Consider the following 25,576-nt stretch of genomic DNA (forward strand, 5'->3'; position numbering starts at 1 on the left):
GGCAGGGGACGGTACCTTTGATGACTATTCCTTTAAATTTGCCGTAATGAATATTATAAATCCATGCCACATTTAAATTCTTGGGGGTCTATGTATTAAAGCCAAAGTGGTGCAATTCTGTACACAATGTATGAAAGAAAAAAATCCTATTGATTTCAATTGGATTATTTTATTTGGTGCCAATTTGAATCAGTGATTTAATACATAGATTTATTTCCAGAAGGAATTTCACTTCCAGTATTATTGCGTCATAGAATTTTGTAACGTACTGCACAAGCAGAAATAATAACATCATGATCATTTCATTAATAATAGTCAACAAAAAATATTATACATTACTCCAAAAATAACTATTGAGCATAAAGGCACCAAGTTAAAAAGACTACAAAGAAAAATGAGTCAGACAGACATTTTGCTGGCAGATGGGGAAAGTCGTGTATATAAAAAAAAGACACAAGAGAAAATAAAAGCATTGTGTAACATGAATAGAACACAATTCCATAAGGGAGTCTTAGTACAAAATGCCCTAGGAAGCATGACGGTCATATCTGTAAGTCTCAATATTCTATTATTTTATCTGTGACAGAAAACACACCCTCTATGTATTCCAGTGCCGAAAGCCTCCCCATTTTGAAATAAAGACAACCCATTTCCAATTGTGCTTTCCTTCCTCTAATTACCTGATTTCATTTGAAACCCTCTACATGTGTTTTCTACTCTTAAGTTCATTCGATTTTGTGTTCCTGTTTGTCATATCAGCGGGACATCTGTCTACGACGTTTCCGTTTAAGAAACCAGCAATCCTGGTAATAAATTAACCCTTGAGGGCTATTTGTAATTCAATGAAGGTTGGAATCAAAAGATTATATTGTCTTGAACTTCAATATGTTAGTTTTAAAAGTCTACTGTGCTTTCTAGACATTTTTGTAAAAATAGTATGCTGTTTTTTGGGGGGGTTTCCAACAAAGTCTCTATATTTACATTCAGTGCAGATGTATGCACCTGGTTTTAGTAGAAAATTGCTCTGGGACCGAGTGTATTTGCATACCAGCGTCTATATGATAAAATGTTTTGTAGACATTCATAAATGTGTAATACCGGTAAATTGCCATCAGAGCTTAGTAGAAATATCCAGTGATATGTGTGTTATTTAGTTGTAGAGAATAAGCGGATTATGTTTACACATACTTTCAATAGCATAGTATGCTCAGTTCTTTTGAAAAATGGGAGTGATCTTACATTCATGCCATGTTTATCAAGCTTGACACATTTAATTTTTTTTCTAATTTTTTATATTGGTATCTGCTTATATGTTTCTTAATTTACACAGAGGAGCATACATCTTTAAAAAAAGGACTCTTTTGCAATTCCAAAATGATGTTACACATTTTGCATTAATGTGACATTTGGACCTAGATAGTCCATGAGATATTATACAAATTGCCTTACATATTTCCATCACAAGTATACATTGCACATTGAAATTCTGCATGAGTTTTAGATGCATTATTTGAAGACATTTGTTTGCTGCAAGGGACTTCTTAGCAGCTGCAGGGTCCTTTCTGCAAGTGAAGGGTATATTATGTATACATTTCTGATGTTCTCAAAAATACTATAAAACTTCATCCTGATCTCCGGAAAAAAATAAATATATATATATATATATAGATATAGATATAGATAGAGAGGGAGAGAAGTAGAGGGGGGGGGAGAGGGGGGGGAGAGGGAGAGATGTCTGTGTGTGTATTCTTGGGAGCGTACTTCAAATATCACTAGTACGGTAAGTAAACCACATGGGATAGGTAGTGTATGAAGCATCCTCATGGATGAAGTAACTTACCCCATCTGTTCTGGCGAAACTCTGCGTTCCAGGAATCTGCTGTGCGTCACGATGGTGATGACCCCCTGAAGCACAAAATCCCAACTCGTTTCGTCACTGTGCTTTGGACTTCACCACTGATGGTTTTTCGGCCAAATGGAAAATAACAATGAACTGTTACAGTGCCGTGGGTCTGGTGGCACAAGAGTATCACCAGACCTCCAACACTTCCATGTCATGTGACTGCTCCAGGTACAATCACGTGATGTGCCCATGCCCCGGACGCCAGAAATAAAAGTGGTCAGCTCAATCTGCTCCTAGAACTTGAGCGATGGTGACATGTCAGGGCCCATGACCTTACCAGGGACGTCATTAGGGCACTGTAAAGATTTAGAGGGGCTGCCTTCAATAAAGTAATTATTCATTCGGTATTCAATAAACCCCAAAGAAAATGTTGTGGTAAATTATTGTTTTGTTTTATTTTCTTGCTAATCCAGGATGCAGAATTTGGGCACTTTGGCCTTCTAAATGACGTTTACAAATTGACATATAGAAATCTAATTGGAAACTTTGGACAACCAAAAAAATCAAATGTAGAATCAGTATAATATTAATCCGTTAGTAGCCATAGTGGTCATGCCTTGATGTGGAAACTGAAGGGTTAATAATCTTATCTTCCTACCTAACTATCCATTGTATGATATAAAGGTTAGTAAGGCATTGCGGGTAAATTCCAGGCACTACTGTACATCTGTATGTGCGTGTGCAATGACGGTTTTGCAGACATTTTTACTGCTGAAATGGTAATGAAAGAACATGTGTTTTTTTTTATAAAACATAAATGTCGCAATTCAGAGGCCAGCAGATGGAATTTGCAATTGAAATGTAAATGTATCAAGGACGTAATCAATACAATTTATACTATTTTTATCTTTAAAGGTTAACTGTTTTGTGACACTTTACATATCTTTAGTGCAGCCAACATTAAATCGTATTGAGCTGTGTGTGTTCCTTGTATTTTATTCAGAGTGCACATTTATGACTGTTCACTGACCTTGAGATCCCTTTAGTGATAATGAAGGACAATCTATAAAGCTTCATACACAGAGTAGATAACACAAAGTCATACCATGTACTATTCTTGATTAAATGATACACATTGGGTTACAAGGAATTGTTAAAATAGAATTATTATCTATAAAATAATATACGTGATATTCACAAGTTAACGTGCAAACACATGTATGTAAACTATATTCAACTTGTTCTCATTTTTCTGTCATTATTTGAACCAGAGAGGCGACTGTTCTAATGTCTGGTTACACTGGAACTTCCCCAGGGATCACTCTAGACTAATTGCTAGAAGAACCAAAGCTTGCTGCCCACAGCTGATCAGTAAACACAGCCAACGATGTCAGTGTTACTGCCAGAAAGCTGCTCGGCAGCCATTTTCAAAGAAGCACTTTGTTTCAATGAATAACCAAACACATAATAAGGTTGAGTGATCGTTTACATGTCATTACCAAGAATCCTCATCTGCATCTTAACCTCTACATGTCATGGCACAGTGGGGGGAATGAAGCAGGTTTGGGGACCTGTGGAACACATTAAATCTATGGGGTAAATTTAATTAACGTCTCTTCTGCATGGTAACTTCCAGAACATTCACTATTTTATCAGGCATTTTTCACCACCTCATTGTTCTTCTCTTTTTACATACTAAAGACATATGGAACAATATACCAAATTCCCGAGCTCTTGTAGTCAGGTGCCCATCAAACTTTATTTACTATATCCACCTACTTCCATGTCAAATGTAAGGAAGGGACTGGTTAATCAACTTTCTTATATTTACTGCAGATTTTAAAGACAGATTGATCCCTAGTTAGGTCTGGTAGATGGGTAAAAATGCAATCAGGAGAAAATTGCTGACACCAAATACCTAATTTGATAAACTTCATAATAATATATGCATCAAGTAAATCCTCCTCCAACTTCTTTATTGGCCTGCAAACCCTTATCCCAGAATGTTTACTGACCTGAGGAGAGCAATTAGGAGCAAAGTATCTTAACAGCAAGTAATCCCATTTTTAAAATATAGGTTCAATAACTTAAAAGCAGGTTATACCTGGTTTACAATATACTGTAGGCTCAGAAACAAAATGTAATATATATATATATATATATATATATATATATATATATATATATACACTTTTATAATACTGGAGTTTTATGGAGTAAAATCTAAAAGGAAACCACTGAGATATCCTTATTCTATTCTCAGGAGTCTAGAAAGTCTCAGGGTCCTGATGAAGTCCACTCTCAGATTGCTTGTATTCTGGGAACAGCACAAATGCATTGTAAATGTTGATCCTTACAGAACGATACTAGGTACTAACAGGGTTAAGGCACGTATGTTTGAGACCAAATACAAGATTGATGTGTGTCCCTTCAAATTATCTGTTGTACATGATCAAAAATGAGATAATGAACTCTTAGGTTGTATTATTTTATTCTGCCTGTATTGTCCTACTTCAATGTACAGAAATGTGTACATTAAGTGTGCTGTATAAATAATAGAGTATTATTATTATTATTATTATTATTATTATAGTAAGATATAGTAACATTGACCGTGAAAATTCCAGGAAGTAGCTTTATTTAACCATGCTTTGAGATTTACACAGCACAAACACAATTGGATTATCTTCATTCATTCTGACTATATTCTGTGAAACAACCCAGAGCTGCCAAATTTCTATAATTTCAAATTATGCTAGACCCACAAATTGTACAAAATAAATATGTTGGCTGCAGGCAAATTAGAGGAAACATCTCAAAGCTTATTACATTACCAAAACCCACACTCCAAACTATTTCATGTTATTTTCTATAGCTCGTGTATTAGTATGCTTTATTTTTACTGATGGAATTGTATAGGTAAAATAGATATTAAACTGACATTATTTATTTATTTATTTATTTATTTATAAAATATTTTACCAGGAAGTAATACATTGAGAGTTACCTCTCGTTTTCAAGTATGTCCTGGGCACAGAGTAAAACAAATAATACATGGTTACAAATACAGTTACATAAATGAACAAGGTATACATTTATATACAAGACATTGCATGCACAGTTAAAGAAAATATATATTATGAGCTTATGAAACAGTTACAGACCAGATTAAAGTGTGAGACAGCCTTAGATTTGAAAGAACTTAAGCTGGTGGTGGATATGAGAGTCTCTGGTAGGTTGTTCCAGTTTTGGGGTGCACGGAAGGACCTGTATAACATTTGTTGTATCACGTCTAACCTGTAGTCGAGCAAAAATCCAACCTTTTTCTCTCTTAAACAGACTAGTATGTTTTCTATTTCAACTAAGATTTATATTGTTTAAAAGATAACACGGTTTGTGATCTGTATTAATGGAAACTCTTATCCTGTGCATAAAATTAGACAGATTGCATTTTTGGCGTGCACATTATCAGTAACCAAACCATGGAGGGAACTAGAATTGGAAAGGTACAATGGAGTTTTTAGCAACTGTCAGAAGAACAAAGGAAGATTTAGTAGTTCACTATCTTTGCTACATTCAGGGAACATTGCAACAAGATATATATACCACTGAATGATATTAAAATATTTGATCTCACAGGCTTCTAGCAACATCACAATGCAAAATTTATGATAGGTGTTTTTCTAACTGAGCCTTTAGGTAGCTAAATTATTATTTAGATGTGGAATTTGGCTCACATTGCAGGCTATCCTACCTCTTCTACTACAATTTTAATCCTGTCTATATATGTTACATATGCCCATAATCATATCTCTGACTTTCCATTAAATGTCTGTAAACTCAATGTATAACCTTTGTTCATTTAATGCAACTACTGTATATATTATTAGAACTGTAGCTTTTCCTGTCTGTCCCTTGTGTAATAAAACAATTGTAGTTGTTCTCGAACTGACTGTAAATTATTGGGATGCTCCCGTCAGTGGAGACGTGTATTTACTTAAAAAATAAATGACGAGGAGGAGTCTGAATATTAATACATAGGATGTGATGGCATAATGTTAGTCTATCTGTGACTTTGTTTGTAGGTATGGAGTCGCCTGGCATATGATCACCCTAGTATTTATTTTTTCTAACTAGGTATTGAAATTAAGATGGTTGATGTAAAAGCCTGAACTGAATAAAGCTGTTCATGCAACTACCATTAGCATAAAAAAAAAAAAAAAAGGAGATGGACAGTTTACATACTAAGGCCTGGGACATAGTGATTTTGAGGCTCAGGGAAAGCGGTGCGTTCCCTGGCCTTACACCATCCATCCATGGGCGTGTCGGGGGCGGGTCTGGGGGCGGGCCAGTGACGTCACGGAGCTGGTTCGCCCTCATTGGGTGAACCGCTCACGTGACTGGCCCTGCGCTCCGGCAAGCAGGAAAATCTGAAACCTCCGTGAGACGCACGCTTCCCCAAGCGTGAGGACGCGTGCGCGAGTCCCTGCTAAAGCCACTCTCATTGCAGCTGCAGGGGCTCAGTGCCGAGCAGCAGCACGGGTCAGCACGGGTCAGCGCATAAGCGCTGACCATGTCCGAGGCCTAACACCAATTTACCCAGGTTCAAAACTTTTCCTGAAAGGATATCTCAGATTAAATACAGTATGTGCCATTATTCCCACTTTCCTAACTCTTATAGTTCCCGCACAAATAACTTCCATTATTATAATTTATTTGAGAGGTACCAGGATTTTTGAAGCACATTGCAATTGGGTTTTGAAAACAGCAGTATAATATGCAAGGTGTTACATAAATAACATATAACTCGAGTCGTATATAAGGGAGGCCCTACTCAAGAGATCCTAGAGTAGATACCCAGAAGGTTCACTAATTTTTTAACATTCTGTTATCTTGATGTAACGTATCCACATCCATAACACATATCCCCAAAAGTGCTTAGCGCAACGATGTCCTTGCATTTTACTTAAAAATAACGGATCCTTACATTTTTATGGACCTTGAGCTGACTCATATGCAAATCTTATAGTAATGAGCAGTTTACCTAACAATGGAGAGCCTCGGACCTCCGCTAATCTTAGCACATGATGATAACGCTGCCATATTTAGCACCTTCTAAAAGATGCCCTTACTCACTTTCAGACCTGATTATCATTGAGTTATTTTTGGAAATAGCCTATAAGCAATGTAATGAGTATAGGACTTAACCCTTTCATTACAAAAAAGTTGCATGTGTCACCTAGATATATATTAGGGATCATACTGTATAAATGTCTGAAACCCGTCATAAATGATATTATGTTTTTAGTGATTAAAGTGATACGTTTGGGTGAACTAATATGATATATAGTGTAATAATGACTGTATAAAATATGTGTGTACAATAAAGTATATCCATACATACCGCAACAATACAAATTCATATTTAATTTATATTATTGTACAATTAAAATAAATGAAGTATGCACCATATCATTAAGTGAAAAACATAAAACGTGTAAAGGTGGCACATTTCTAATATAACAAGATTTGCATTAGCTTTTGGTAACACACATGAAAATACAAAATAGTCATAGATGGTTGTTTCGAATTGTAACTACTGATCAGCTGCTTTACCAAAACAAAAGCAAAATTTTTTTTTTGTAGATTTTTTTCAGTGCCCATTAAAAATTATATTTTTCGCCATGTAATTATTTGTTTTTCCTGTAAGAGGATTCTGCCGGATTTTTTTGCTCAATAAATATCAACTGCTGATATATTTAGTATGCTTCAATTAATGATTAGTGTGGCTAGTATACAGCAAATAAAAATGCCACTCGTGAGCACACATTCAGGTCTGCAACCCTGTCTTTCCCATTATCGCTTAGCAAATAATGTTTCCACTGCAGGCAGGGATTCTGGGTAATGTCATGCAAATGAGCACACAATATAATTAGTGTGGTCAGAATAAGGCAATATAATTTAGTTGGCTGACGTTAGTCAGCCTTTCTATAGATATGCCGCGCGCGCACGGCAGGGAGAGGAGAGCCGACAGACAGCAGCGAAGATGAAGAAATTCATCTTTTCGCGCCGCTGCCTGCACTCAAATGTATGTATTGGTGTGTATGTGTGTATGTATGTATGCATGAATGCGTGTATGCGTGTTTGTATGGATGTGTGTGTGTGTGGAGGGGTAAATAAATGCACACACAAAAAAAAAATTATTAAACTTTTTTTTTAATTTAAAAAAATCTTACTTAAACTCCCCTTACACTTACACTCACACAACATATACATACACGCACGTACACGCATGTACACTTACCTGCAGCTCCCGGCTCTATATACACGGAAAGCATGCGGCACATGCATGCGCGTTCGCATAGGAACGCGTGGCCGCATGCTGTATAGAATGGCCCTTTGAAGGTTCAATTAACTAATGCTACCATAAATGCCCTGGGTATAGATGTTAACTCCCTGCCATATACAGTATGTTCCGTTCAAATTTAATTGTAACCCAGTTGAGATGTAAAGACTTTTATGAATTGTCCATCTAAAATAGAACTAAGTCTCTCCCCTAGATATTTCAACCACATCTGTATTAATGTATTAATGCAGCAAACTGATTTAAATCAAGAAATGTGCACTTGGATATGAAGGAAGGTACTTCCACTGCATTATGCTAGTAACAAAGGAGGGAGAGGGAGTAGGTAGGTATGATACCTTTTATTGGACCAACAAGTAGTTAATATGTTACCTGCTTTCAAACTTCTCAGGGTCACTCCATTAAATATAGGAAACAGGGACAAATGTGAAGTGCACCCTTTCACACTGTACATACTGTACCAGAATGAGTAATTAAAAACCAGCATAAAGACCAGCACTCCTCTACCGAACAGAAGCTATTCGATTATTTAAACAGGGATGAGTAAAAGTTCTGTGGGGGACCAAAATGTTAGATCAATAAATAGCTTCTGTTCTATAGAGGTTAGTCTCTCCTTATGTTATTTTAATATATATATTACCGTTTCCATGAAATCAGCAGACAGCACTCAGGTAAGTAAGGTAAATCAGTTTTGTATTAAACATAGCATGGATATTCCAACGTTTCGGTCCCAACAATGGACCTTCCTCAGGGCAGTGCCTTGTTAAATACAAAACTGATTTACCTTCTTACCTGAGAGCTGTCTGCTGATTTCATGGAAACTGTATCATACATTTGACTTTACATTATGGGATTTGCACCACCATTTATGGAATGACTATTTGAGTGTTGGCTGCTTTGTTTTATTTATATATATATATATTGTGTGCTCATTTGCATGTCATTTCCCAGAATTCCTTGCTGCAGTGGAAGTGCTGTATGCTGGGTGATAATGGGGAAAGGTGGGGTTGCAGACCTGCCTAAGACATGCAGATGACCATACAGCTATATTTGTATATATATATATATATATATATATATATATAGATAGATAGATAGATAGATAGATAGATAGATATATAGTGTGTGTGTATGGCTTGTGTGTCTGTGTATATATATATATATTAGAGGACAGAATACAATTCTAAGAATAAAATAATTATGATGTACATACAGATGTGTGCCTGTGTGAGAATCTTATTCAAAAGAACATCATTAATAATATTTTGCCATTTTCAAATTCACTTAATTTAAGGATGTCAGCTACTACTTTTTCAATCCTTCCCATTTAGCATTTTTTTCAGTGCTTTGAACACCAGCCAAAAAAGCTATTATGGCTATTAATGGTATCCACTGGTATAAATCTCATTAAGTTGAGCAATTTAATTAAGGTATTGACACGCTTAATTGATACCTACAAGAGGAGGCCATTTTCATAACTATTTTCCATACGCATTCTGCAAGGGGGAAAAAAATATGTCTTCGTAAAAATGTTATGGATTCAGTTAAGCCTTGTCGTCCCCAAGGAGTACTTACTACCATTTACCTTGATTTAGAGCCAGCTACTGCTCTAAGTGAAGCACCATTAAATGGATCTGATGTATGCCTGACTCAAACATACGTCAGCTTCTCTTATGATCAATAGTGGAATATTTATATTAATAAAGCACTAAGTTAATTAAATGAAGTAGTCTTCTGGGTAAACTTAAGATACTTGGCGACCAGCAAAAGAATAAATCTGCCCTGCCATTGTATTAACAAACCAGTCAGCACAGGAGGACCCGAAATGGGATGCGTTATACTATATGTCCTTCCACTGCACTATTTAAGATGACAAAGGCTATTCACTGGAGTCTGAGTAATGTATAGAAGAACATTTGAAATGAATGTGGGTGGCTTTAAAAAGCCTTTTAAAGTAATCGCGAGGGGCAATATATCAAATTGTGTTACAAAACGAATGTAATATTGGTGTTACACCAGCACCAGAATGTTTCTTTCATAAATACTTTGTACTGTTTTACAAGAATTGCAACAGATTTATCAAAGAGAAAATCCAATTGAAAGCAAAGGACATTTCTTTAATAAATCTAATGCTTTTTTTTTTTTTTGCAGTAGGGAAACTAATAAATTAGCATTTTATTGTTTGCAATTGGTAATTTGATAGATGTGTAAATGCAATTCTTATTTAACATATTACCAAGGGTTGAATAGTCAAGAAAGAAACGTCTGAGCAGCCATTGAATGGACTAAAATGTACAAGCTCCACCATAAACAGAATACATACAGAATGCGATCTGATCTGTTTGTCATGAAGGTATCATGGCATTATGCAACATATCAACATTTATCCCCGGTACTGAATAGGGGTTAGTGGTAATGTGTTCTCATACACTATATCACAGTACTGTAGATTGAATTGAGGGCTTTGTATCAAGCTCCTGGGAAATGCACATCAAATTGTTCTCCTGCTTGTGGCTATGTCACAAGTTAAGCAATTTGTCAAAAGTCCTATCATTTGATACAGGTGTGATAGACAGAGAAGTTGATGCCTTCCCAGACCTAGTTCATTTCTTGACACATAGAAAACAAGACAAATGATGGCCACGCGTGTTCGGGTATATACTCAAAGCTCTGACCTTGCTGATCCATGCAATTCCATGTCAGATTGTACAGATCAGCGAGCTTGGAGAATATACCCCACAGAATGTAATATACAGTACCCAGTTATAATAGGTATTTTGTAACTCATATGTAACTCTGGTTGCTTCATTTACATACTACAAACCATTTCAAAAGATGTTAAAAAAGCAATAATGTAAAGTTCCTATGCATGAACGCATGTTCTAAAATCGTATTTTCTCTAAAATAGAAACCTTTAGGGGATTTTTAAATATGTCAAAGAAAAGACAATCTGTCGAGTATTTACTTGCATTTTTTTTATCTTTATAAAAATGAATGTCCCTCTTCAAATGCTCAGAATTAATATTAAAATTAAATTTTTGAGAAAAAAAAATTACTTAATACAATAGTTGTATAGGATACTTTCACAGTAACACCACTTACTGTACATTTCTACAAATTATAGTGAAATAAGTAACCAAATTTTTTTCCATTTTTGTTTTTGTTATTTCCTAAAACATCCATAACACTATTTGTTAACTTCAAAATGCTAGCTATAAAAACAAATATATATCAGTGTTATATATTACATTTTATTTTGATCATTTATATAATTCCATCAATTGCACATGAAAATCTAGAATATAAATATGTTAATTCATTTTTGAGTTGGATAGACCATGTTTTGTTTTCTTTTGCATTTTTGGTGACTTTTATAATAGTCAATATCCTTTTCTGAAATGACATTGTCAATCCAGTAATATATTGTAAATGACATTGACTCAAAAGAAAGACATGCTCATTATCAGTAAGTGCTTTGCTCGAAATAAAACGGTGCACCACAGTCTGATACAAGACATTTGTTGATTATTTGGAATAGAAGTTTTTATTCCGCATTGCAAAGTTTTATATTTATAATGTTTCTCACAATCTCTTATTTTTCTTCTCTTTCTTGTGTATCAAACATCAATTGTGTAGTTTCAACCCTATCAATTCAGTAACATAGTAAAAACACAATACCGGAATCTAATTATGTCATTGAGCTTGTTTAAAAGAGAATATTTTAATACATGATGACGCATTTTATTTTGAAACTAAGCTACATAGCAACTGCTGAGAAGTACAGTCCCACCTAGAAACATACATTAGAGATGCAACAAAACAAAATTAATGCCATCTTTAAAAACTGTTTTGTATTTTAATATATGTTTATCATCTTTACATCTTACAGTAGATGCCTTAAAGCAGTATTTTTTTTTAACAGGGGTTCCCCAGACATCCCTAAAGGGTTCCATGCAATTTTCAGGTCATTTGAAAATTGTACCAAATATAGTGAAATTTACAATACATCTGACCTCCAATGTGCTATTAGAGAGGCTTGAGGTTCCGTACAATGCATCTGATCAAAGACGCGCTATTAGAGAAGGTTGGGATTCCTTACAATGCATCTGATCTCAGATGCGCATTTAGAGAGGGTTGTGGTTCCGTACAATGCATCTGATCAAAGACGTGCTATGAGAGAAGGTTGGTATTCCTTACAATGCATCTGATCAAAGACGTGCTATTAGAGAAGGTTCGGGTTCCACAGAATTTCATAATATATTTATAGGGTTCCTTAGCCAAACAAAAGTTGAATACCTCTGCTTTAGAGGGTAAATGTATATGCTCCGAAGCATACCCTCTTGCAGTTTTTGGCCAAAAATCCCTATTGAAATTTCTATGTTTTTTTTGGCAAACGGCAACACTTGGAGCAAAGACCTTGATATATTTATCCAATAAGGCGCAAAATGAGAATGAGGGCATTTGTGTCAATTATGCCATAAATTTGGCATGATACATCCCCCCATTAGAGTCTATTTACTAAAGTTTACAAGGTGCAGAACAAGTGAAAAAAATATTCATAGTTTTCAAGAAAATGAATAACATTGAAAACAATAAGAGCTTTTTCTTTGATAATTTATGTGCTATTTGTTTGCAATAGTTTAATCGAAAGACTTTAGTAAATAAAACCCTATGAGTAGGATAGCCAGTGGTGGATTTCCTATTAGTCCCGGGCCTAGGGCGGCAAAATTTGGGGGCAGCAAAATTGTCCGCCCTCATACAGTATACTTTTGCCGTGCTCTCGGGCCTGTCGGGCCTGATGGGAAGTCATTATATCTCTTGCGGCCGCCTCCTTAGGCTGCGCTTATAGTGCCGGTGACAGCGACGCGACCAATAACGTCGCCGTCGCCATTGTGAAAGTTGTAATCAGGTTTGGAGACGTCGCTGGCTACAAGGGGAGTGACGTCAGCAAGGGGGAAGGCTGAGGGGCTATGTGATTAGCTTATAGCCAGTCACATGGGGATACCGTCTCTGCAAAATCAAATTCTAGTGACTACAAGGATTTTGGTAGTGCCGTCGCGTCGTCGCTCTGTCATCTTTGCGTCCACTATAAGCGCACACAACGGCATCAATACAATTGTTTTGAAGCGACGTCGCCTTCGCCGGCACCGTAAGCGCAGCCTAACCTGCCTCCCTCCTCCTCTTTCTGAACTGCACCGTCAAATGACGCCGGGAACGTCACCAACATGACATCACACGGCGTCACGTTGCCATGGCAACACGACATTACAGCGTCAAATGACATTGCATTACCGTGGCACGTCATTTGATGCTGCGGTTCAGAAGGTGGATGGGAGTGGCAGGTAAGGAGGCGGCCGGAACAGCCAAGGGGCTGAGGATAGCTCCTTACATGATACCACTGTTAATCCGAAATGAAACTTCATCATTAAGTTTATTATTTTTACAGTGTAGCAAATTCATTTATTTTATTAACATTTAGGAAATAAACACAGGAAATGAAAGCACATTTAGGATTATTAAGCACTCTGTTTCTTTTGCAATGTATTTACTATATACTGTGCAGTAGTTCACTGTTCTATTAGCTGTAGTGGTCTTGGAAAAATGTTGATTCCTTGTAAGTTGGGTTACCTATTAGGCGACCAACATTCAAGTATACATAGCTATTGAATCTTCATGGATTTCTTCTTAAAATGTACAGTAGAAATACTGGTCCGCTAAAAGGTATCACAATCTACAACAAATCTACATTGACTAAATATCCAAAAATTATTTCCAATGTGAGAAAATGTCAGGCACAATTAAAAGTATCCAATTGACCACATCAATAAGATCAGTACCATTCATAATTATCTCTGCAACAAAAGTGCTTATCAATTCCTTGTTAATCGCAACACTATAAGACGATTCATTATTCACATCCAAGGGGGCATACAGGTTTTGGCGAACGATCCAACTGAGATTGATAAGCGATTGTTTTAATGTTGAAATTGTAAGCAATACTTATTTATACCTTTGATAAATGGTTTTAATACTATGAGGCTCTCCGCGCTTCTCTCTTTCCTTGTTTCATATTTATGAATGAAGTTCCTATAATATAATGACCGATGTTATAAATCACCAGTACGATTTTTTTGATGTGTAATATTTGAGTTGCATTAATGTATTGTGGTATAAGCAGGCTAATGATCCTGCTGACAACTAAGCGTATACAATCTAAAAGATGGTATATAAATTCTAACAATATGTTCAAACCACTCGACAGACAGTAACCCATTTGATGTGTTTTGTGAGTTAACAAAATGATTTGGACCATTTGCTTTACAGTGAAAAGATAAAGTAGACTTGTGCTTGAAAAATACCGTGTTTGCCGTTTTTGTTCTGATTCTCTCATGCATGTATTCCTATCCTATTGTTGTGGGGTTTTACTCCTGCCGTTTGGTCTGCGGACATGTTTCTGGATAATGTTTGCATTAATCTGCTCCCTGTCATTCATCATTACAATTCTCAACACGCTTATAATTCTTCCCAAGTGCACAGACAGACTCCCCTCTCTCCTTGAGTGGGCCGACTGCCCATTTTCAATCCATGACTCACACAAATGTCCCCACTCTCCTTTATATTTTAAATCAATGTTATTCATTTTGTTTCCTGCAAATTATATTTTCTTAAATTTTTGGACAAGGAGATAACATTACTTTCTCAATATCACAGTGAAGGTCAATAATTCATGATCAGTCATACAGTATTTGCCCTCTAATTTCAGCAACATGCACCCCAGTGCTTTATAGGACAATGCCTGTACGGACTGCATATAGTGTGTTAGTTTAGATGAGTTGTTTCCAAGGATTTATTTGTACAGTATAGGGTTTATCTGTCTATGTTTATCAGATGTAAAACAGGGATAAGCTGCTGCTGCTGCTGCTGCTGCTGCTGCTGCTGCTGCTGCTGCTGCTGCTGCTGCTGCTGCTGCTGCTGCTGCTGCTGCTGCTGCTGCTGCTGCTGCTGCTGCTGCTGCTGCTGCAAAACAAAATTACACACTCATTTATGTATAAAAAATCTTGTGCTCTGTTTTTGCATCAGTATTGCCTCAGTTTTGCAACAGGCCGACTTTAAAAGAAATATACTGTATACTATTGATAATAGTAACAATATTATCAAATTTTCCTCACAGCACAACTGGCCAAAATGCTTGGGGCATCAAAGCGTAGAAAAGTATTTTGTATACATTGCACAGTTTTACAGTGCACATGTCAATTTCGCTCCAACATTGCCTTTTTACATAGACGCCAATGTTTGAATAGTAATAGTAATAATCCATAGGATCCTGTCTCATCAAATTCACCGAAAAAGTGCTATTATCTATATCTTATGAACACATGCAGATAAGTTACATGTATTTTGATACTTTATTAATTATGGCTTCATCACAGTCTTGACCTATGTTGCCACATCTGGACTTTATCATTTCTTTTAAGCAAAGTTACAAAAGGCTTAATGTATAATGTATAATTGTATGATGTATTGTTGTTAGGTGTGATTTTCAAAATCCACACAAAATAGCAAAAACAACAACCAAAGGTGTTGTTATAATGCATATTTTCACATAATGAACACATAATCAGGTCATATCCACCTTTCTGGATGTTGTTATGTCACAATATTTCTAGGTGAAAAATATATGATTACATAATATCTTTGAATCTTAACTTCTTGGTGTTAAAAATGCAATACAAGCCATTATTGCATTTATTAGGCTCAGCCATATTTACTTCAGTTTAATTTAGATTCTCCAGTCTTCAGTTACCCTGAGAGACATTGGCAAGAGCTTAGGGAAGTCAGGATATATAGTTCCAAAGTGAATGTTTAAAGCAGCAAGTCCCAGGCTGCTGCTTAATTTTCACTGATTTGTGTACGTAATTAATACCAGGGGAGTCCTCTGGGGCTGTGTATTTCAGCTCCGGGGACCCCTCCAGTTTCCGGTGCCAATGTTAAAAGCTCTCATGAGGAAATCAGTACTGCCGGCAAATCTGATTGTAGCTTCCTACTACTTGCCACTGGCAGCCATGTTGTATTTTACTTGGAGCACAGTGCCCTAAAACAGTAAGAATCTTGGGAACTAAGGGGACCCCAGAATTGAAAATAGCATGGTTCACCTCCCCTGGACAACCACCAACCCGATTGAAAATTCGTCGGACTGCTGCTGTAAGTTGAAAAAAATATTCATGCTTCCAACCTTACATGTAATTGTTTTAGTGAATGTGGATAATGTTGTACGAATGTAGCTTTTCTAACTCAAAACATCTTTTCTTATAATTACTACATTTTGTACATGATTGGAGTTACCAGAATTTATTTCCGAGCATATGTAGATTTCTATTTATTTAAAAAAAAAAAAAAAAAAAAGATTTAGTCTTCAAAGAGTTCATTCTTCTCTCCGAGAGCCATTCAAATTGGTATTTAAAAGCGCAACAAAAGCTGAAAAGCTAAAAAAAAATTTGATCAGAATGTACAAGGAATAGGAATTGCCTATGGCTAAAGGTCTTTAAATGGGGTTTCTTTTCAAGCCCTCAAATGAAGGGATCAGTTTCCAATACTGATGAGATTTTGCTGAGGGTTTTGATTTTGTTTAGTGCTTTGGCTAATGGGGCTTTTGAAGTTGACTTCTAAAATGGGTAACGTCTAAATCTAAAATGGATAACAATTTAAGATTCAAATAGTGCATCGATTTACTAACTTGCATTCATCAGTAACATATGTATACTTGGCCTTTACATACGTGGCAGTAAATTGGTTTTAAGCAGATAAGGCTAGAAAGCAGAAGAGGATTTTCTTTAAATACTTTTTTTTTTAATAGGATGTTTTACTATAAAACACATGGGGGTTTATGTGTTGAGCTGGAACCTTTGCTTCTTTCCCTGTGTCTAAGGGTCCATATGCTATCACAGAGAAAGGATGCCTAAGAATATCAGGCTTAAAGCCTCACAAATGTCTTACAGATAAATGTTTTCATTGCAACTTATATTTTCCAATAGTATTGTTATTGGGAGGTCTTGAAAATTTAAAACACCATAGGCCATATTTACTAAGCAGTACTAAGCCATAACATGGCCCATCCACCTGAATGGCTTATCTCTATTTAACCTTTTACAATGCCAGAAGTCTGTCAGCACACCAGTGCCAGCAGATTTTCAGGGACAGCTTGATTGCAGTGAGTCAGTTCCACTGCACCGAACCCTGCGGTTACATAGGCCCCATCCTCTTCCCCACAATATTTCAACTGCTGGGGGTGAGCGCATGGCCTCCGTAAGCTCCGGCATATCCTTCTGCTCCTCACGTCTGGCATCTTCTCATTGTGATGACGCGTTGCCATAACAATGTGATGTCACATGACGCCCCAACATCATGACAACGCAACATAGCTGAACGAGATGCCGGAGAGGAGCAGGAGGAGATGCTGGAGAATGTAAGAGGCCCTGCGCTCTCCCCCGGCACTGAGCCTCGTCAAACTTCCAGCTGGCCCTGGTCACGACAGCCCCCTAATGACACAATTGGAAGTGGAGTGCTCTCCACTTCTGTTTTGTTCATGGAAAGGTGAACGCAATTTCTCCTTAGAAAACAAGCATCTATAGCTTGACATAACTGGTATGGCACAAGGTCTCCTGGCATGTCAGCACTTTTGCCATCCTTCGTACATCATAAGGACGACAAAAGGTTAACAAATATGGCCCCTTCTCTCTTATGTTGGTCCAATAAAGGATTCTACAAGCTGCACCCTACTTATGGTTCGCCTGTGAATTTGAAACAGCTGAGCACAACAAGGCACTCTTAATTCTTAAAATGTTACTCTATAGGCTTTATGGCACTGGCATGGCGCTATCTACGGTTGTGTTGCCAAATAATAGCAACGTGAAGTGGCTTTTGTTTATGCATTGATCGTGCCTTAGCATAGGGTTTTTGTATGACAAAGAGGAAGCAACAACAAAAGCCATCTTCATAATTATAAAAATGACAGTTACATAAAAATAAAGCTTACAACCCTGAACTTTTCTCTTTGTTGAATCAGTAATGCCATTAAACCTGTCACTGTGTCAGCCTGCTAGAGGTATTTATGAAATCAATATACAGTCCTGGAGATTTATGGATAAAATGTTGTGAGCCAGAGGACAGAGTCTCAATAGAAAGCAAACTTAATAAAATGTAAAAATCAGCTTATCATAGAAAATGGATGGATTGGGGACAGTCTCTACTTTTGTGCAACTTTTTTTTTGTTGCAAGGACTATGGGAAAAGTAATAATATAATTTCTATTTGTTCATTTGAAATATTATTTTGTCTCTTTAATAAATCCCTCCATGGACTGTTCAAGCCTTTGACTAATTGATATGTGCCATTACTAGCCATAGTAGATAGACAATGACATTTGGAAACATGATCCTCACTGTGAATTAAGTGAATTAAGTGAATTAAATGAAGACAAAGTTCCTTTTCGGTGGGAATTGTTGGAATAGAGTATGGCCTTGGTGGCATTGCTTGTCCTAAAATGACAGTTGAAGCTTTTGTGAAAATACTGTCTGAACACCAGAACGACCATTAGATGAGGCGAGCAACTTTGATGCATCCCGGTTTCAAAAAGGGAAGGTAACAAGGAAAAGCTAGAAGCCATGTCACGTATCCTGCCTAGGGTTGCCAGGTGTCTAGTATTGAACCGGACTGTCCTGTATTTGGCCACTGTCCAGTAAAAAACTTAGAGGTACAACTGGACATGTATGTGTCTGGTATTACCTCGCTAGACATGGTGACCTGACCGGCTTGGTGGGCCACGGGATTTACCTGAGCAGGGAGAGAGCATGGCTGTTGCTAGGGGACTAGGCAGCTTCCTCCATCCTGACTGGCTGTTGCTGGTTAATGCAGACAATCAGGAGGAGGTGTCAGGAGCCTTGGTGGGGGCCAAGGAGAGGAGGAAATAGCATGGAGCGGTGAAAGGTGTGTGTGTGTGTGTGTGTGTGTGTGTGTGTGTGTGTGTGTGTGTGTGTGTGTGTGTGTGTGTGTGTGTGTGTGTGTGTGTGTGTGTGTGTGTGTGTGTGTGTGGCTCATCGCACCTTTCACCATTGTATGCCATGTTTTCTAATGGATAAAAGACACATTACACTGTATTCCAGACTGCCCAAATTTGTTCCTACATATTTGACTCTACATATTTGACTGAATTTTAAATGTTAGCCATTTTTTCATGACTTTAATTCTCTAGTCATAAAAAAAATTGATTGAACTGTCTAACACAATTCAGCTACAGTTGCTAAGATGCCTACAACTATAGTATACAAAAAACAGGGACTTACGTTTTGCTTCATTATTAATATTTTTGAGTCCTGATCCAGTTTGGTTTTACTTTCTTGTCAACAACATATTCAACAAAGCAGCTTCTAACTACTTTTTGCTATGAAATGTAATCACTAATTTATGTAAGAAATAATTAACATATTTTGTTTACTCTCCTATTATATTATTATTTTGATGGTTGTATTTATTACATAGGTACAAATATATATTGCTGATTTGTGCATTTTTCTCTTGTTTCATTTTGTGAAATATTTTACCTGAATCTTCCAGCTATGATTTTTATTTTGCTACAATAATGTGTGATAAAAGACCTTTCTCTAATTAGTTCGGTGTTTTATTCTGTATTTCAGAGACCTTAGTGAAAATCAGATACAAGGACTTTCCAGAAAGGCCTTTCGAGGAATAACTGATGTTAAGAATCTGTAAGTAACATTTCTTGCATTTACAACAGAGTTGATTATAGAAAATATTTTTATCTGTCAGTGATTTTCAATTTGTGTTTCGTGGAACCCAGGGTTTCTAAATAAGGCTTCATGGGCCTCCCTTAGACCAAACTTGGTAATGGCTGACATCTTGTTCTTCAAGACAGAATAATGTTATGCCAATACAGTTTATGCAATTTCTGCCATATTCTGTATGTAATAGTTCAAAAAAGTTGTTATATATTATACATACTATTATACTATCCATGGAATTCATTGCCCATGGAGAATGTGATGGCAGATACAATAGCTATATTTAAAAAAAAAAAAAGTTATACAGGGATATACCAAATAAGCAAACATGGGAAGGATGTTGATCCAGGGTGAAATCTGTTTGCCATTATTTGTAGTCAGGAAGGAATTTATTTTTCTCCTTATGAGTCATCATTGGATAATATTTTACTTGGGTCTTTTGTTGACCGTCCTCTCATTCAATATACTGTAAGTACAAATATAGGATGAGTATCTGTTGTCTAAATTTAGCATAGGTTGAACTTGATGTATATATGTCTTTTTTCAAACTCATCAACTATGTAGCTATGTAACTATAATTTCATAAATTGCATTACAGCATAGAAAGTTATTCAGATAAAATATAAGCCTTACCACAGCAATAGTATTTTTAAGTACATAGGGTAAATGAGTTAGGGTTTCAAAGAGTCATAATATACATGTATGTATGTACTGTATATCTAATTTTATATAGTGCCCACAGTATACTTGTCGCTTTACAAAGACAATACAGTACAGGAAATTATAATACAATAAGCGCAACAAAGTCAGACAATAGGAAAGGAAATCCCTGCCATGGAGAGCTTACAATCCTGGTGGTATGTTGGGAAATTTACAGAGACAGCAGGTTAGGGAATAAGTGCAGTAGATGGCAGTGCATGGCAGGAGTGACTTTCGGACAGTAGCAATGAGTTCAGACTATTGGAATGCTTCATTTAAGAGGTGGGTTTTCAGGTTTGTCTTAAAGGTAGGGAGAGAAGGTGCTTGGCGTATACTCAGTATGAGGGAGTTTCATAGATAAGGTTCGGTGAGGGAAAAGGGTTTAAGGCAAGAGAGGGCTCTAGAGGTGAAAAGGGTGGAAAGGAGACAGATATGGGTAGAGTGCAAGAGACGAGCAGGGGCATAGCGAGAGATCAAAGCTGATATGTAGGAAGGATAAGATAAGTGGCGAACCTTAAAGGTAAGGAGGAGAACTTTGCAGGTGATCCGAAATTTGATGGAAAAGGGAGAGGGATTTAAGGAGGATATGAGTGGATACTGTTTTTGGAGAAAGTAAAATTATTCTAGCAGCCAAATTTTGATTTGATTGCAGGAGAGAAAGCTGTGAAGCAGGGAAGCCTGTTAGCAGTATGTCACTATAATCCAGACGGGAGAGGATAAGGGCTTGCATGAGATTTTCTAGCAGCACAGTAGATTGACAGAGGAGAGGGCAGATTTTGGTAATATTACGGAGGAAGAAGCGACAAATGTTGGCCATGCTGTGAGTGTGAATGGAAAGGGAAGAGTCAACTGTTAGTCCTAGGCAATGTGACCTGGCGACAGGATAGATGGTAGTAGACACGAGACGTTCTAGCAATTTTGAGGCAAATGGCAGGAGGGATACAGGGCAGAAGATAGTAAGGCACTTAGGGTCTCAGTTGTTTTTGAGAATAGATGTGATCACTGCATGCTTAAAGGAAGAGGGGAAAGTGCCAGAGGACAGGGAGTAATTGAAGATGTGGGTGAGAGTGGGGACTAAGATGGGAGTAAGAGTTCTGATAAAGTTTGAGGGGATAGGATTGAGAAGGCATGTGGTAGAGGAAGTAGAGAAGATCAGCTTTGAAACTTCCAACTCTGTAACCGGAGAAAAGGAGTCAAGAGTGGAGGAAGGCGGTTTACGTAGAAGTAGAGAGAATGTGTTAGGAACCAAAGAAATCTCCTTGTGAACATTTTAAAGGGCTCCACCAGTCATAAAAGGTTAAATGCTCTGTCTGTCATCAGGCTAGTAACTTCAAAGTCTCAGCTAGTGTGTGGTATATGGAACTTGGGTGGGGGGGATTCGCTTGAACAGTTATATACACATGACCATGGCTATCCTGTTTTCAAGAATCTCCCTCTTAGAAACATACAAACTTGATGGTTTACTGTACTTATCCCATGTGTGTTTAAATTCATTGACTATATTTGATCAGGCCACCTTTCTGGAAGCTGTTACATCCTTGACCCTTTGTGATGGAGCTTTTCTGGACTTGTTATGTTGTCATAATGAATGTGAGGCTGATTTAGATATGAGACCGCAGTTCATCTCAATGTCTTCCAACTCCAAAAATATCAGTGGTGGTGTGATTTCTAAAAGAAAAACATTCTATTTTAAACCAAAAATCTCTCTGAAACCACCATTAACCATTGAAAACACAATGCACAGATAAAATGTAGTCTTTCATTACATTTTTGTAATAAAAGCATCAGTATGTCAAAATAACATTTGTGTGTAGGGACATATCAAATCTGTTGATATTTTATTTTTCTATATTTTTAGCTGAAGCTGAAATTGTTATGCTAAACCAAAAGCAATACACCTCACAATTGTTAAGGTAACCATGGCAACATCTCACACAAGGCTTCGTTCCCCTAAAGTATTGAACACTCCACACATTTCAATCTGTTATTCATCATGGAAAGTTTTCTAAAGACAGAAAGAACAGTATGCAAGTCATGTTTAAACATATATAACACCCCCTAACATCTCCACCCTCACAGTTTAAAGCTGCTGTTCAGGCAATATCCTGCATGTGTGTTTTTTTTTAATAAATCAGTTCTGTAGTAAGAAAAAATACTTTTAGCAATTGCTATTTTAAAAAAAAAAACAACTTTGAAAGACCAATTTTCTTGTATTCTATTTTAACAAGCATGCTTGTTCCTATAGCAACGATTTACATTCCCCATATTTAAAGATGTCGCCAAACTTTGCCAATCAATAGACGGAGAACGAATTGACCGGCAGCTATGCAGTTCTTTAGGTAATTAGAGATTGCCCACATGAAACTATTGAAGTAAAAAAAAAAAAAAAAAAAAAAAGACTGAACTGTAGCTTTAATGGGATCAGCTGTCAGGCTGGACCATACTCTAATCTGATGTATACTCCATCAAACAATGGGCAGGCACTTGACCTTTTTGTTTCAACATTGCCCCTCATTTCCTTTCACGAGCAGAGCCCTCATTATCTTCTGTATCTATTTTTGCATGTTTGTCCTTATTTGTATTTCTACTTAACTCTGTTTATGTATTTATCAAATCTCTGTACCCTCATTGTACCACTCTACAGAATTTGTTGGCGCTTTACAAATCAACGATTATTATAATAATAATAGTAATAATATATATATATTTCTTAAACACTATATGTATTATAATCAGGACTTACATACCTTATTAATTTGGTTGGCATGGAGTCGCACGCATTTTTAGAAGTGTCTTAGACCTTAAGGTAACCTACAGTAACTTATTGAAGCCAGCTTACTTATTTGGTTCATTGGACTTTGAACATTATACATATTAATTAATTAATTACACATTTTGAAATTCATAAGTAAATAACAGTTTTTTCTGGGACCAACAAAGTAAGGAGTAGCTAGATTAAACAATCATATTCATTTTCAGATTTTAAAGCTGTCTTACTTAGTTTACTCAATTCCGTAACTGGGTTAATAAATATTTCCCTTCCCCTTCTACAGTTTGTAAGCATGGAGACTGGTTAACCATGATTGAATTGCAAATGCAAAGCAATTGCATTTCTGTAAGTGGATGAGTAGTGAAAGAGAAAGTCTGAGCACATACTGTATGTAGCATGCGTATTTTGTCCCAACCCCCTCTTAATTTACAGAGTGCACCATAATTATATTAGTGAGTCTAGGGCAAAACTGCAAGTAAACAGTAAATGCTAAGTTCAATTGAGGATATAAAAATGTGTGTGTGTGTGTGTGTGTGTGTGTGTGTGTGTGTGTGTGTGTGTGTGTGTGTGTGTGTGTGTGTGTGTGTGTGTGTGTGTTGACATGCAAATGAGCACACAATGTGTCACCTTTTGCCTGGAATATCCATTCTCATGGAGCCTATTTAAGATGATGCATCACCATTCACACAGCTTTTAAGCATAGCATGGGACTAGCAAAGCAAGTACAAACCACTCACAGACATGTTTCAACCTTGATGGGTATCATCAGTGTGAAGTTGGTTTAAACTTGTTTTGAAATATTTCTAGGCTGGGTAGGTTTATCATATCACATTTTAAATTATGGTGGGTGAAAAAGGCAACAAAAAACCTACACCATTAGCATATAGCCAATAAAGAAAATCACTTGTGAGCACATTCACATGTCTTAGACAGGTCTGCAACGCTGCCTGCTACTGTCTTAGACATGTGAATGAAACTGATTTCTTGGTGTGACAGGCCGGTCACATGAGCGGTTCACCTAATGAGGGCGAACCAGCTCCGTGATGTCACTGGCATGCCCACAGACACACCCACGGACGGCGTACCATGGCCAGGCGAAACACCCGCTTTCTCTTAGCCTCCGCGCGTCTCTGCACGGCTGAAATTACCATGTCCGCAGCCTTAATTTGAGTTCAACAGTATACTGTATATGTGGAGTGGGTGTCCGTGTATTTTAGTTGGAGACAATATAATCAGTACCTCGGGCTGTAGACTGATCACCTCCAGTCAATTGTGCCTATAGATCCTGGCACTTCAGCGCCTCAGCTTCTCGGCCAAGTCGGCCTCCAACAATGCGCCCCATCTCTGCGTCTCTCTGCCGGACCGCCAAACAGAAGACTCGTCCAATCTGTCTGGTTGTTTCTCCACACACCGCACCTCCGACCAGCAACTGGAAGTACATCACCGCACCAACTAGGAACCTCAATCTCAGTGCGCACAGACAGGTGCACAGGTTTCACCACACACAATGCCTCACACTTCGACCAGCAGCTTGATACACATCACCGCACCAACTCGGAGCCTCGATCTCAGTGCGCATAGAATAATGCGTAGTGAAAGCAAATGACCACTCACACGCTCTGACTTCCTTAGAAATTGTATTATGTAAAGTAGACCATACAGGTATACAAGAATATAGACAATAGGTACACTCTATGAACCCTATGCGTTTCGTCTCATATAGACTTCATCAGGGTTATACAGGTGTAAGAATGATACGTTATACTTATACAAGTGTCTGTGCTCAGGTTGGTTAATTGGAAGATTAATCATCCAATAGTGGTTTGGTATAAAGTAACCAATGATGACACTCGGAGCATGAAATACACAGGCAGAAAATCTGTATGCCAATAACTAGTAATATGATGTTATAAACTATACAATAACTTGGATACTTTTAATAATAATTGCATAATAATATAAAAATATATACAAATTTAAATTAATTTACAATCTACGCATATATAGAAAATAATAATAAAATGTGTTTTTAAATAGCGCAAATGTTAAACGAAAGTATAAACAAAACACAACATAAAATATAATTAATATAATAGACAATAAACA

At 37.0% G+C, this 25,576-nt stretch overlaps 1 protein-coding gene across 1 annotated transcript in view; it reads left to right on the top strand.

Moving 5' to 3' along the window:
* Positions 1–25,576, top strand: part of SLIT3 (slit guidance ligand 3) — a 765,483-nt gene that overhangs the window by 445,876 nt on the left and 294,031 nt on the right. Inside the window, exon 5 of the mRNA XM_075601882.1 lies at positions 19,897–19,968. Within this exon, the coding sequence (XP_075457997.1) occupies positions 19,897–19,968 (72 nt within the window). The remainder of the gene's footprint in view (positions 1–19,896; positions 19,969–25,576) is intronic.

The sequence above is a fragment of the Ascaphus truei genome, chromosome 5, assembly GCF_040206685.1.
Source record: "Ascaphus truei isolate aAscTru1 chromosome 5, aAscTru1.hap1, whole genome shotgun sequence".
NCBI lineage: Eukaryota > Metazoa > Chordata > Amphibia > Anura > Ascaphidae > Ascaphus > Ascaphus truei.